At 55.6% G+C, this 14,326-nt stretch overlaps 1 protein-coding gene across 1 annotated transcript; it reads left to right on the plus strand.

The window, feature by feature from the left end:
• The first annotated feature begins 2,652 nt into the window (after window positions 1-2,652).
• HDHD5 (haloacid dehalogenase like hydrolase domain containing 5) lies at window positions 2,653-13,100 on the plus strand. The gene is made up of 8 exons (XM_070371660.1): window positions 2,653-2,777; window positions 6,300-6,503; window positions 7,348-7,460; window positions 8,318-8,411; window positions 9,398-9,431; window positions 11,292-11,466; window positions 12,310-12,498; window positions 12,603-13,100. Exons 1-8 carry the CDS (start codon window positions 2,667-2,669, stop codon window positions 12,886-12,888), a joined length of 1,206 nt encoding a protein of 401 aa, XP_070227761.1. The 5' UTR covers window positions 2,653-2,666; the 3' UTR covers window positions 12,889-13,100.
• The last annotated feature ends 1,226 nt before the right edge of the window (window positions 13,101-14,326 follow it).

Raw genomic sequence — 14,326 nt, forward strand, 5'->3', positions numbered from 1 at the left:
CCATGTTAGGGGGATAGGTCTGCTTGGTCCAGCCAGACCTCCCTGGGGCTAAGCCCCCTCTTGAGGGTAAGTGTCAGGGGACTGGAAGTTTTAGATTCACAGAATGAGAGTTGGGAGCGGTCCGAAGATCATTTTATCTAACCTGAGTGACAGGGACTCAACTGGGGCCCAGAGAGGGCCAGTAACTCCCAGATCACACAGCGGGTGACAGCTGCTTCCCTGGCTCAGTGATCACTTTCCAACACGCAGCTATTTTCTCTCCTGTCAGGGGTTCCTTTATCGAGGGTGGAGTTCACGCTAATCAGCTCCTAACCCACCCACAGTCGCTCCATTCCTTAGTAAGGACGCGTCAGGCTTCAGGCGGCAGTCTGACCCTTCCCCTGACCCACTCTTGATATAGCCCCTGATTAGCCTTCGGCGGTGTCCCAGCCCCGGAAACTGTCTTCGCTTCCTGTGGCCCGGGAGAAACGGATTCTTGCCCGGAGCCTGTGTCCAGGGTCCTCCGCTCCCCCGCCCCCAGGGACTGTCGTTTGGTGGGAAGTGGCCCGAGGAAGAAGCAGGCGCTGTGCGCGGCGCGCACCTGTTGCACCTGCGTTGGCAGCACCCGCGGCGCGCGGCGCGCGGCTGACCCCTCGTGGCCGCCGTAGGTAGCGCAGGCGCCGCCGCTCGCTCCCAGCGCCCTCCCGGTTCAGACCCGCCGGCTGCCGCGCGCTTCCTTCCTCCAGGTGAGCAGGTGAGCGAGCACACCTGGGGTCCGTGCCACCGGCTTCGGCCTTCTCGCTTGCACTGCCCGCCTCCCTTGCTTTGTTCCCGCGTCCCATCCACTCCGGGAAGAAAGGCTGGCTCCTACCGTGGACGTCTTGCGCTTTGAACCGGCTTAGAGCTCATAGTGGGAGGAGAGGGTAGGGCCATCGCAGTGTTAAATTTTGTTACATTAAAAAAATTTTTTTTTAAATTTTGTTACATTTAAAATGAAAAGTTCGAATACACATGGAATCACATTTCAAAAAACACGAAAAGGGATACTTTGAAAGGTTTCGACCCGCCTCTACTCCCGCCGCCCCCCCGCCCCCGACCTTTCCCACTCCATCTATTTCTCCCACCACGTTTATTAGGTTTTTTGTGCTTCTTTGCGTAATAAACAAATGCACATGTAAACTCTGTTTCCTTTTCTGTGATGAAACGCGCACGTTGCCCACCTGTCCGGATCTTTGCTTTGCTTTTAGTTGAGGGTCTTCCTCCCACCTCTCCCCTCCTGCCTCTGTCTCAATCAGGGTTTGGGGATGGAGTGGGAAGACACACCAGAGCTTAATAAACAAGGTCCTCTAGCTGACACCTGGGTTCTTTTCTTTCAAGTGTGTGTGTGTGTGATAGTTGCTCAGTCGTGTCCGACTCTTCGATTCCATGGACTGTAGCCTGCCAGGCTCCTTTGTCCATGGGATTCTCCAGGCAAGAATACTGGAGTGGGTTGCCATGCCCTCTTCTCTTTTCAAGTACATGTTAGGCTAAACTCTTGGAACTTCCCCGCCCGTCCAGTGGTCAGGACTCCATGCTTTCACTGCTGTGGGTGCAGGTTCAATCCCTGGTAGCGGAGGAGCTAAGATCCTTCAAGCTGCAAGGTCTGGCCAGGCCAAAAAAATAAGACAAAAAAACTCAAAACGCCAAAACTCTTGTGATATAATAAGTAGCTAATTTATGCAATGAATGAATAAAGAGCCAGGTGACAGAAGCCCTGAGGGCAAGTTCCTGGGCTTATAGACAGCACCTCCACCACCTCCGCAGGTCAGAGGACGTGCACAGTCACCTGTGCTTCGTGGGAAGCAGCGTCTTCCTTAACATGTCAAAGCTAGAGGGTCCATGCAGGTTAGAAGTAGAAATGGAAAAAAGAAAGTATATGGACAACATTTTGAAGGGAAAATTAAGAAACCAGACATAATTTTCTGTAGACTCTGCAACACTGCTCAGAGGGGAGTTGGAGGCCGAGGGGATCAGCACCTTGTTCAGTCTGGGTCTAAGAGCTCCTGGAATGGCCTCTTCCGACCCCCTCGCCCGAACCATCCTGTGATGTTGGGAGCTGTATCTGGGGTCCCAGAGCTCTTCCAGAAAAACCCACCCTTCTTTACCCCAATAACTTACACAAGGCCAAATAGAACAAAGCTGCCTAGAGTAGAGGGTTAAGGGGGCCGGGACCCCGGGGGAGAGTGGCAGGGTTGTGAGCTCCTGTTCCAAATGGGCTACAGCCCTGCAGAGTGGGAGACCCACGAGGTAAGGGCTTCCAACGTTGATGGACCCTGAGGGTAAAATAAATCCGCTCGGTGATGTAAATCAGCGAAAACCAAATGCTGTGTGAGCTCACTTACATGTGAAATCTAAGAAACAGAATAACCAAGCTCACAGATCCAGAGAACCAGAGAGAGACTGGTGATTGCCCGAGGCGGGGTGGGGTTGCGAAATGGGAGAGGCGGTCAAGAGGTATAAACTTCCCATTATCTGATGAATAAGTCCGAGCTCAGACGCGGTCCCCAGAGACCCAGGCAGAACTACAGCTCCCGAGATGGCCCGCACCAGCTCCACGCCCCCGACACTGAGGCGAGACTACAACTCCCGTGGTGCCTCGAGCGCCGCCGGCCTCTGATTGGCTGCGCGGAGCGCGCAGGCGGCGGCCCATGGCTGCGCTAGGCGAGGCGGCGGCGCGCTGGGCGCCGGGGCTGTGGCGGCGGGCGGTGCGCACGGCCGCGTGGCTTCGGGGCAGGCGTTTCGCGAGCGGCGGAACGCAGGTGAGGGTGGCGGATACGGGGTGGGCTGCGGGAGCCCGAGGGGCTTCCCGTGCCGGACTCGGAGCTGGGTTCCCGACCTCTGAATGTCATTCCCACCTCTCCCGCCTTGGCCGCGAGTGCCGACGTCACGTCCCCTGCGGTCGTGCCAAGCGCACAGCCCCGGGGGCGCCGCGTGACCCCGTCGCTCGCGGGGGCGACCTGGGGGCTGGGGACTCGGGACCCCAGGCAGGACCCCAGCCCCCCGCGTCCTGACTTTCTCCACTTTCCTGGTGGCAAGAGTAGGAGGAGGGGAAGTGATGCCGCTCCTTTCGGGGTCAGCCCTGCCCGGGCCACGCACTCCCCGTGTGACTTACGGCAAGTTACCGCCGCCCCTTGGTGTTCACAGCGGACACCGAAACCCTCGCGTGCTTGAATCCCACAGCTGGACCCCGCATCCGCGGACCCACCAACCCACTTGGTGTGTGAGGTTTGTCATCAGCATTTGGTTGAATCCAGGGCTTGCCTGGTGGTTCAGTGGTAAAGAATCTGCCTGGAATGCAGGAGACATGGGTTCAATCCCTGAGTCAGGAAGATCCCCTGGAGAAGGAACTGGCCAACCACTCCGGTAGTCTTGCCTGGAGAATCCCGTGGACAGAGGAGCCTGGCAGGCTATATAGTCAGTCCATGGTTCGCAGAGTCAGCACGTCGGCGTCAGGGCTAGCCCTTAGCATGTATTGTTTTTACAGAGGCTACCAGGGGCACTTTGTGTGATGTAGTACCTGTCACAGGGACTGCAGGGATGCAGCTAGTTGGAGTGGACAGTGTCCCAAATGGTGCTTGTGCTGCTGTTGAAAAACACATCCACCAGTTCCAGATAAGAAGCAGAAACACAAAGGAGCATCTTAGTTGTCCCTTCATTTCAAACTAATCTTAAAATCACACTTTTAAAAATTGAAGTATAGTTGACTTACAGTATTGTGTTAATTTCAGGCATATAGCAAAGTGGTTTAGTTGTGTGTGTGTACTTATACATATATATATGCATATATACACACATATGTATGTTTTTTCAGAGTCTTTCCCATTATAGGTTATGGCAGAACATCAAGTATAGTTCCCTGTGCTATATATCAGTTCCTTCTTTATTTTAGGTATAGTAGAAATCCACACATTTTAGCACTGCCACAAATATGAACTTTAATTAGAAAATCTAGCCTGATACCCAGGACTAATTTAAAAAAAATGAAGTGATATAGAATAAAAATACAGAAGAGAATGAAAAGAAAAAAGAATGAGAAGAAAAAAAATCTAATCCTGTTGCCTTTGCTCTAGGAAACTTCACTTCAAAAATTAATAGATGTTATTTTTTAGAGCAGTTTTAGGTTTTCAGAGAAGCTGAGCAGTAAGAATAGAGAAGCCCCAGACCCCAATCCTCCCGTCTCCTGCTCTTAATGATGGAGGGGCCTTGACTCAGTCGGTGGCTGGATGCCTGTTTCTGTGACTGCACACACCCGATGGTTGTAGGTAGAGGTTACACACCCACAGGAATAGATGAGGCAGGGTCCGGTCATTGCTAAATTGTCCTGAGACCTTCTTGTTCTCAGTAGTGGGGTCTTTGGATTCTTATGTCTCAGAGAGCAAATGGTGTAACTATTTAGAATATGGCCACTAAGAGCAGTGAAACTATGGTCAGCTTTTGCCGTCATCAAACAAGCTGTCTTGTATTTTAACTGTGTATTTAAAAAAGAAATGTAAGAACAGTATTATGAACTGCATAGGCGCATTTTCCAGAATCAACAGTTACTAACATTTGGCTGTACTTGCTTTGCTTATCTCCCTCCACCCTCTTCTATTTTGTGGCTCTAAGAGTTTGAAATGAATCCCTGATTTCTTGTCATTTCAACCCTAAATTCTTCTCTGTGCACTTCTAAGAAAATAAGGATATTCTGAACATAAGCACAATATGTGTGCGATGAGAGTGGCTTGACTTGGCTGACGCAAACAAAAGGAAAATGGAAAACAGGTTAGGTTGGATTTTTCTGACAATTTAAAAACATCTTGTATGTTAATAGTTCATAAAATAAAAGGTGGGATGAATTTTTAAAAAGAGGATAGTGTTCAACTTTGTAAATCCAAGAAATGCAGATTGAGAGGAGATTTTTTTTTTAGCTTTGAAATTAACAAGACATTTGATTCTTAACAAACTCTTTGATATTGTGAAAACCTCTTTGGCAAGGGCTCCAGGGTCCATGTGAGCTGATACATCTTGTTAGTAGGTGTTCTGTCATTGAAATGTCTGTACCCATTTGGCTTACTACTCTTGCTTTTAAGAATCTAGCTTGAAAAAAAAAAAAAAGAATCTAGCTTGAAATGTCCATAATATGGAAAAATCAGTAAGCATGAGGAGGTTCTTTATAACGTAATTTGTAGCAGCAGAATATGGGAAAACCTAAGTGAGATAAGGGAAACCTATATTAGTGGAATATTCACTCAGAATATTATGTAGCCAGAAACACGGAGGATGTAAGGCTGTATGTACTGATGCCAATAGAAAACCAAGAGAGACCAGTGAAAAGAAGATGGGAAGAAAAGCACAGCATAGTGCCATTTGTGTGTTGGTGAAAAGATGAGAAAGTAGCACCATCCGGGAAGGGTTTCCAGAAAATACCGAGAGGGGTTGGCCCTGGGTGGAAGAGGAAGCAGGAAACAACATTTTTTCTCTATATCATCTGTAGCGATTGAGTGTTTTTTAAAAGCTCTATGTGTGTTGTTATGGTAAAACTTAAAAGGTGGTTATGAAGGCTGTTGTAACAGATTAAAATGTTTCATGTCAAGCAAAAGAACAAGACACAAATCACACGTATAAGGTGCAGTCTCAGCCACGTAACACACAGAAGACTAGAAAACGGCGATTAAAACAAATCCTGATCCGTCGTGTTCAAGTCCTGGGCTTATTTCTGAATTTCTCTATTTTCCAATTAAAAAACTTCCTTTAGGGACTTCCCTGCTGGCTCGGTGGTAAAGAATCTGCCTGCCAACGCAGGAGACAGTGATTCGGTCCTGCTCAGGGAAGATCCCACAGCCTGTGGGGCATCTACACCCGTGCAGCACGACTGCCGAGCCTGTGCTCTGGAGCCGGGGAGCTGCAGCCACTGAGCCCACCCAGCACATCAGCAAGAGAAGCCACTGCAGTGAGAAGCCCACGCACCACAACTAGAGAAACACACGACTAGCTTTCTCGCTGCAACTAGAGAAAGCGCTTGCAGCAGCAAAGACCCAGCACAGCCATAAATAAATAAATGAAAGTAATCCTTTATATCAGTTATGCAAAGCTAACTTTAACCAAGTAGTCTGTGCTTAAAAATACCTGAAAAGGCCGAATTCTCTATTGCAGATGGATCTGCCTGGCCAGCAACCCCAAGTTGTCCTCTGGAATCCAAGGCCCGGGCTGGCCCGAGGGTGGGGATGAGGCCTCCCCCCACGCCTCCCCACCCCGCTACCTCTCTGCCTGACTTGGGCTGCTCTCGTCTCCTCTCCGTGCAGAGTCCACCCACTTTTGGGTTGCTGTTGGACATTGATGGGGTACTGGTGAGGGGCCACCAGGTCATCCCCGCCGCGCAGGAGGCCTTCCGCCGGCTGCTGGACCCCCAGGGGCAGCTGCGGGTGCCTGTGGTCTTCGTCACAAATGCTGGGAACATCTCACAGTGCAGTAAAGCTGAGGAGCTGTCGGCCCAGCTCGGCTTCCAGGTGAGGACCTCCCCCCACCACGGAACCCCCTCTCCAACACTGACTGCGCCCTTTCCCCGGGGTGGGGCACATTGTGGATGAGCCAGGGTAAACCTCCCAGACCTGCTGGAAAAATAACTTGAAGCTTGAGGCCAGACTCAGGGGGAGAGCCCCATTGGCAGAGTCCTCTTTTATGAAAAAGAGCACTGTGGACTTGGCCATTTCCATCTTTCCTCCTGGGCCTCGGGGTCACGTGTTCCTAAGTGTCCATGTGTCAGGGGAACGGTGAGGTGACAGCTCTCTTTTCTCACGAGTAGGATGGCACAGTTGCGTGAGCTCTTGCCTCTCACCCGCCGGCAGCTCCCACCTCCCTGGCATCCACGTGGCGTGTGTTGGCAGTGGATCTGGGTTTGGAAAGAGCCCTCACGAAACCTAGAGAGTAGAGCTATTGCCGGGTGGCTGGGACACTGCTTGGGGACAAGGCCGGTTCCTCCCCTGGTGTCCAGACAGTGGGGCTTTGAGGTCACCAGTAGCACAGATACTGAGAAGCCAGGTTTTATTGAGAATTGAAAACTGTCAGAGGCAAAGGCAGTGACGAAGAACACTGAGCTCGTGCACGAACTCTGTGGTTCTCCAGCAGGGCTGAGAGATCGGGGTGTGGGGAGCGGGGCAGGTGGGGCCTGTGGTGGCCACAGCTCCTGCTAGCTCTGCTGTCCGGGCCCCTCACCCATGTTGGGGTAGCTCCGGAAGAGTTGGGCCCCCTCTGGGCCAGTTTCTCCTCCCCGTGTCCCCACTGCTCCTGACGCTGTCCTCGCCTGCCCTCACCTGCGTGTCGTCTGCTCTCCCTCTCTTGGCTGCCCTGCAGGTGGAGCCTGACCAGGTGATCCTGTCCCACAGCCCCATGAAGCTCTTCTCGCAGCATCATGACAGGCGGATGCTGGTGTCTGGGCAGGGGCCCCTGGTGGAAAACGCTCGAGCGTATCCTGCTGCTGCTTCCAGCTCTGCTGTCCTCGCCTGGCCGAGGGAACTGGGGCCCGGCTTGCTCGGTGCCCACGGGAGGAGGGAGGGCAGCTCCCAGGTGTCCAGCCCTGGCGTCCGGGGGTTCCTGAAAGCCAGCTCACCGCCTTCAGCCCACTGGGCAGCTCCCTGGAGAGTCTGACTCACTGTAGCCCGAGAGCCCAGGCGGTTCTGTGGTTCAGTTTGGGCCCCACAGCTCCCTGTGCTCGGTGCGCGTCTGCGTGGAGCTCACCCCCAAGCGTGTGCTCACCCCCAGGAGTGTGCCCATAAGGGTCAGTCCCCGCTCTGAAGCAGTCTGTTCACTTGCTGCTCCTGCAAACCTGAGCTGAGCACTGCTGTGGGCAGCCGCGCCCTGGGGGCCAGAGCAGCACACGGCTGCTGCTTCATCAGGGCTCCTGCTGGAGGCGGCGAGAGAGGCCTTAGGACAGGACCACAGCAGAGAGCGCTGGAGGGTGAGGCTGCAGTGTGTCCCCCAGACTGAAGCCGGTCCATCGTCCAGATGTCATCCGGCCTGGCTTCTCCAGGCTCTGGCCAGCCTCCCTGTCACCGAGGAGTCTTCTCTCAGCTGTCCTCAGAGTGCTGGTGCTCCGGGCTCTGGGCCAGTTGGAGCTCGGGGATGGGGCTTCCTGCGTGCCTCTGCTCGGGGATCCATCACCAGTCCCCCTGCCTGCATACAGTGTCTCCTGGCGTGTGCTGGCCTCATGCGCTCTGTCCAGGGTTGAAGTGGGCTTGATCGGGTCGGGGGTGCTTCCTTCACTTTCAAAGGCATCTCCCCCTACACCCTGCCCTGGCCACTTTGCTTCCTGACCTTGCTGCAGACTGGGTTTCAAGCATTTGGTCACAGTGGACGAGCTGCGGGCTGCCTTCCCTGTGCTGGACATGGTGGATCTGCAGCGGCGGCCCAAGACCACGGTAACCGGACACGCTCGGGCCCCCCTCGCTGACCCTGCAGCCCCGCCCCCAGAGAGCAGGTTCCTCGCAGGACACGACTGGCCAAGGACTTAGTCCCTAGATGCACGGGGTGAGGACTGTTCTCTCTCCTTCCAGAGTCCTCTCGTCCCTTCCAGCTGGCGGCTTTGTGCTTTACCAGCCCTTCCAGAGTCGCCCGGGAGGACCCTGGCCTTTGTAGAGTTGATCGCGTCTCTGCGGTCCTGGAGCCCCTTACAGAGGGCTGTCCTGGTGGGACAGCTTCCTGGGAAAGCAGTTCTGAGCATCTGTGCCCAGCTCCTTTTGGGTTTGGTTCATACTTGAACCTTCTCTCCTGGTCAGTGGTCATGGGGCCTGTCGCTGACCCTCTAGGGTGACTGCTCTCTCCTGCTGGCCCTTCGCCCTCCTTCCCCGTGTGAGCTCTGTGTCTCCCACTCTGCAGCGTGATGACACAGTTGTTACAGAGCAGACAGGCCTACTTCTGTTGGTCTGCATGGCTCTCGTCCTGCCCTGCCTCCGAGCCATGCGCAGTGTGTCCTCAGCCAGGTGTCGCCCCAGCTCTCAGGACAGCGCAGTGACAGCCCCCAGGGACGTGCTCGGCCCAGGTCTCAGCTGGTCGTTAGCAGAGCCGAGACCTGGGCAGCTGTTCCTGGAAGAAATGGGCCCCAAGACTGCAGTCAGTGGGGCCCCGCCCCCGGAGTGACGCCAGGCTCCTGTCCCTCCTGGGCTCATCTCATTCTCGGCCGCCTGATTCCAGACTCTCACCTCCCATCCTTGCTGCAAGAAGACAGTGGAGCAGCCGACCCCTGGCTGACCTTCACACGTGGCGCCCCCGCTGGGTGCTGTCACCCTCTCCCTGAGGACCTTCTCCTCGGCCTCGGCCACACCGAGGGTCCCTCTGTCATCACGCGTCCCACCCCCTGGAAACCAGGTGACCATGGCATTGACGGCCTCTTCTTGGTCTCTTGCAGCCGCTTCCAAGGAGTGACTTCCCTGCGATTGAAGGTAATGAGGTCCCTGTGTGATGCGGGCAGTGTGGGCGGGGTGCTGGACGCTGGGCTCTGGTCTCCATCTGCCATTCACCACCTCTGAGACATTAGCTGCTGCTCATCTTTCCTTCCCCATGCCACCTGCCTCGTTACTCCAGAAAAACCATAAAGGTAGAAAATCTAACTGGAAAGGTGCCTAAGGTAACCTGGCCCAGTGTTTCTCAGCCCTGTTAAACCCAGTTTTGCCTGGGCAACAGAAATATTGTATGGTCCCACTTACTATCCCAAGTGATCTCATAGATAATACAACTTTCCTGTACACAAACGTTATGGAGAAGGAAATGGCAACCCACTTCAGTATTCTTGCCTGGAGAATCCCATGGACAGAGGAGCCTGGCAGGGCTACAGTCCGTGGGATCACAAGAGTCGGACACGACTTAGTGACTACACCACCACCACCACTGTACACAAAGGTCAATTCACTCTAAAGCCAGAATTGTATGAAGAAATAAACAGTTTTTAGTAAGGTAATCTGCATTTCAGTATGTGATAATTACCCAAGAGAACATAGTTAAGTAGCAAAATGATCGTAGCAAAATGATGATAGCAAAACAATCATAGCAAAAGTAGAATCCCCGGGAGTGTCACAGCTATAAACGCAGTGTGTTCATAGGTAACATAGGTGTGCTTCGGTGTGACAAACACAGTGTGTTCACAGGTGTGTAAGTGTGCTTCATCGTGCCAAACGCAGTGTGTTCACAGGTGTGTAGGTGTGCTTCAATGTGCCAACGCAGTGTGATCACAGGTGTGTAGGTGTGCTTCGGCGTGCCAAACGCAGTGTGATCACAGGTGTGTAGGTGTGCTTCAATGTGCCAACGCAGTGTGATCACAGGTGTGTAGGTGTGCTTCGGCGTGACAAACGCAGTGTGTTCACAGGTGTGTAGGTGTGCTTCGGCGTGACAAACGCAGTGTGTTCACAGGTGTGTAGGTGTGCTTCGGCGTGACAAACGCAGTGTGTTCACAGGTGTGTAGGTGTGCTTCGGCGTGACAAACGCAGTGTGTTCACAGGTGTGTAGGTGTGCTTCGGCGTGACAAACGCAGTGTGATCACAGGTGTGTAGGTGTGCTTCGGCGTGACAAACGCAGTGTGTTCACAGGTGTGTAGGTGTGCTTCGGCGTGACAAACGCAGTGTGTTCACAGGTGTGTAGGTGTGCTTCGGCGTGCCAAACGCAGTGTGTTCACAGGTGTGTAGGTGTGCTTCGGCGTGCCAAACGCAGTGTGATCACAGGTGTCCTGCGCCCCTCGCGTCCCGGCCCCTCCCTCAGCCCTCACTTCGAGTGTCAGTCCTGTGACAGTGAAGACAACTCCCCGGGGCGTGCTGCCCAGCGGGCTGCGGACTGGCCAGCGCCTGGTCTTGAAGCTGGTGCTGGCAGCCTGTGGGCAGCTCAGCCTGCGTGCTCTGCCGGGTTTCAGTTTGATCCTCCGCACAGCAGTGAGTGTCGTCCTTATGTAGTTGAGGAAGCTGAGGCTGAGACATGCTGAGAACTAGCCTACAGTCTCAGAGGGATGTGGGCAGCGTCAGCCCTGTGACCCTGTCTCTCCACCGTGTTGCCAACTGGCCCTGGGGCTCGGGGGACATGACCGGGTGGCTGAGGTGCTGGGCAAGGGTCGGTCAGCAGGGGCTGTTGCTCCTCTGCTTTTAACCCTCGGGGTGGCCCGGTGGACACATAAAGGAGCCCTCAGGAGCTCCTCCTGGCTCGGCTTTGTTCACCTCCTGGGACCCATGCCCTCTCCAGGGCCATGCACCCCGGGGAATGGCTGGGGCCAGGCATGGTGGGACTCCCTGAGCCCTGGCTCACAACTCCATGCTCTGCAGGGGTGCTCCTCCTGGGGGAGCCTGTGCGCTGGGAGACGAGCCTGCAGCTGATCACGGACGTCCTTCTCAGCGACGGGAACCCTGGCACAGGTCTGGCGACGGCCCCCTACCCCCACCTCCCTGTCCTGGCCAGCAACACAGACCTCCTCTGGATGGCCGAAGCCAAGATGCCCAGGTGAGGACACTGGGTCCCCGCCTCAGCCCTGGGTCCCCGCCTCCAGCTGATGGTGGCTCCTCAGCCATCCAGGTGCTCTGAGCTCAGACTCCTTCGTCTAGGCCCCGGGGTTGCCATGGTAACCTGGCCTCTGGGAGAGGTCTCCAGGGTCACTTCACATACTGAGTAGTAAGGGAACACTGCCGCTTACTGAGCACGGAAGGTGGATCCAGGTGGGGGTTACCCCCGCTTGCCTGCCAGAGTCCAGCAGGACGACTCCTTTCGGCCCTCGGAGCGCGAGCGGTGCTCAGGCCCTGTTGTCCGCACCCTCCCCTCCCTCCCTGCCTTCACCCGAGGTGCTGGTCTCCCACTCCTTGGTGTCCTTCTGCCCATAAGACGCGGGGAAGGGAAGAGGATTTTGAGGCGTGTGGCTCTGGGGAGGGCCCTCACCCTGCCCGGCCGGGCTGCGCACAGCACGGAGCACGGTTTTGCTGACCCGCAGGTGGCCTCCTTGGAAGGGCAGCTGCTGGCACTTCTGGGCTTGTCTGGGGCCACAGGCGGACAAGTGACGTCTCCTCCACCTGCCTCCAGATGAGCTGTGCGGGGCCAACCCCGAGCCGCTGCGCAGCCGCCCAAGGGGGACAGGCCATTGTGTTCGCTCTCATTGCTTTTTAAAGTGTGGTTCCACAGCTCGCGGTCAGGCATGTCTTCTGGAACGTTCTTCCTAGAGTTCAGGTTTGCTGACGCTAGGTGAAGGGAGTGGGTTATGTAGGACCAAACGGCAGGAGGCGACTTATCGTTGATAAAGCCAATTTGATGTCACCTGTTCATTCAGTGATGTCAAAATTGAAACCTCTCTGACAGGTTTGGCCACGGGACCTTCCTGCTGTGCCTGGAGGCCATTTACCGCAAGCTGACAGGCCGGGAGCTGTGCTACTCGGGCCTCACAGGCAAGCCCAGCCTCCTCACCTACCGGTACGCCGAGGGCCTGCTGGCGCGGCAGGCGGCGCGGAGGGGCTGGGCCGCCCCCATCCGGAGCCTCTACGCCGTGGGGTGAGCCCCCCTCCTCCCCCGTGCTCGTGCCCCAGCCCCCTCCACCCCGAGTGGACAGCACCCTGCCCGCTGCCACCACACTGAACCGGGTCCTCTCTCCCCAGCGACAACCCCATGTCCGACGTCTACGGGGCCAACCTGTTCCACCAGCACCTGCAGACTCAGCAGGAGGGGGCGGCCCGGAGCTGCGCCTCCATCCTGGTGTGCACGGGTGTGTACGGTCCCCAGGCTCCCAGCCCCACTGTGCCCGCCCTGGGCAGTGAGGGGTCTCCATTCCACGGACACCGGGACTTTGGCTTCAGGCCCGAGCTCCTGCAGGCAGCCCACGTGGTCAGCGACTTGCACGAGGCTGTGCAGCTGGTCCTCCGCAAGGAGGGCTGGGCTCTCTAGGGCCCAGGGATGGGGGTGGGCCTGCCAGCTGTCCCCCTGCCGCTCCCCTGCAGACAGCGTCCTCACCCGGTGCGGGTCTCTGCCTGCTGCCAGCATGGGCTGTGATTCTTAGACACTGTTTTGTATGGTCTTTTAAGTTACTTCCCAGAGACTTTGGACCTATTTTTTTAAGTGAAAATAACTGTACAATAATAAATATTCATTTTGCTGTGTCTTGTGATGCTCTGTCTGGAATGCACTAAAGAGTCCCGTGGGGAAGGATGGTGGGCAAGTGGAGTGGGTGACCTGAGGCATTGGTGAGAACATGGACCCCTGCCCTTTGCAGTCTGGGCCTCGAGCCCCGTCTGTGCAGGACTGAGTCTGGCCCAGGCCTCACCACGGACTTAACCACTTCCCTGATGTGGAAAGAAAGAGGGGCCTTTCCTACAGTGACTCTAGAAACTGTCTCATGTTCCTGGCTGCTCTTGCAGTCATCCCGGTCATCCCGTGCCTGTCTTCCAGGATTGTGGCCCCCACTCGCCATGCGCCCGCCCCCAGCCAGCCCTGGTCCCCGTCTTACTGCCCCTGACATAGCCCACTGCTCCCTCCCTCCTTTTTTTTTTTCTTTTTTCCCTCCCTCCTTCAGACTCTTCCCTGGGCTGCTCCTGGGAGGGGCGAGGGGGAGGGCGAATGACATGTGCCCCGTCCCTGAGCAGGACCATGTCCACAGGCCCTGCAGGAGGCCCCCACCACCTCCAGGCAGCAGCAGCTCCTCCTCACATGCAGCCCACCCTCGCCTGCAGACCCCTCCAGCCCTAACGCCCCTCACAGGCCCAGTCAGGGCAGAGCTTTGACCAGCTCTCTTATCAGGTCCCTGCAGTCAGGCCCTCCTGCCTCCGGGCCTCTGCACTCGCCATTCCCTTACTTCCAACATCCACGAAGCTCCATCCGTTTTTCAGGATCTGGGGATGTGACCCCCTCAGAGGGACTCCCTCAAATTCCTGTAAAAACAGGGTCTTCCCTGCTGCTCCAATGGGTAGGGCTCCAGCTTCCATTCCTGGGTGGGGAACTCAAATTCCTGGTACAGCAAACAAAAACAAAACCAAAACAAAACAAGATCGCGCTCTCCGCTGTCCTGCATCATCTTCCCTGAGGTCCCCATCACCCGTGACCTATGATCACTCCTTACTCTACGTCTTCTAAAAGACGTGCTCTGTGCACTGTCCATGCTGGTGCCTTCTTGGGTCCCCTCACCCACATGCTGGGTGCTTGGCAGGACTGCAGACCCACAGGCAGGCGTGGCTTCTCTCCCTCCTGTTCCTTGGGGGAGGGCAGGGGCCCCACCCGCAGTGATCCCCACTCCTCTCCAGCTCCTTCCCATCTGTAGATGGTGGATGCCATGAAGGAGCTGTTGTAGGTACCACGCTGTGCTGTTTAGGATTTTCTTCAGCTGCCTGTC

The sequence above is a fragment of the Bos mutus genome, chromosome 5 (assembly GCF_027580195.1).
Source record: "Bos mutus isolate GX-2022 chromosome 5, NWIPB_WYAK_1.1, whole genome shotgun sequence".
Classification (NCBI taxonomy): domain Eukaryota; kingdom Metazoa; phylum Chordata; class Mammalia; order Artiodactyla; family Bovidae; genus Bos; species Bos mutus.

Coding starts and splice junctions, on each gene's coding strand:
- HDHD5 (XM_070371660.1), top strand. CDS start 2,667: ATGGCTGCGCTAGGCGAGGCGGCGGCGCGCTGGGCGCCGGGGCTGTGG. Junction 6,504..7,347: donor CGGCCCAGCTCGGCTTCCAG/GTGAGGACCTCC, acceptor GCTGCCCTGCAG/GTGGAGCCTGACCAGGTGAT. Junction 9,432..11,291: donor TGACTTCCCTGCGATTGAAG/GTAATGAGGTCC, acceptor CATGCTCTGCAG/GGGTGCTCCTCCTGGGGGAG.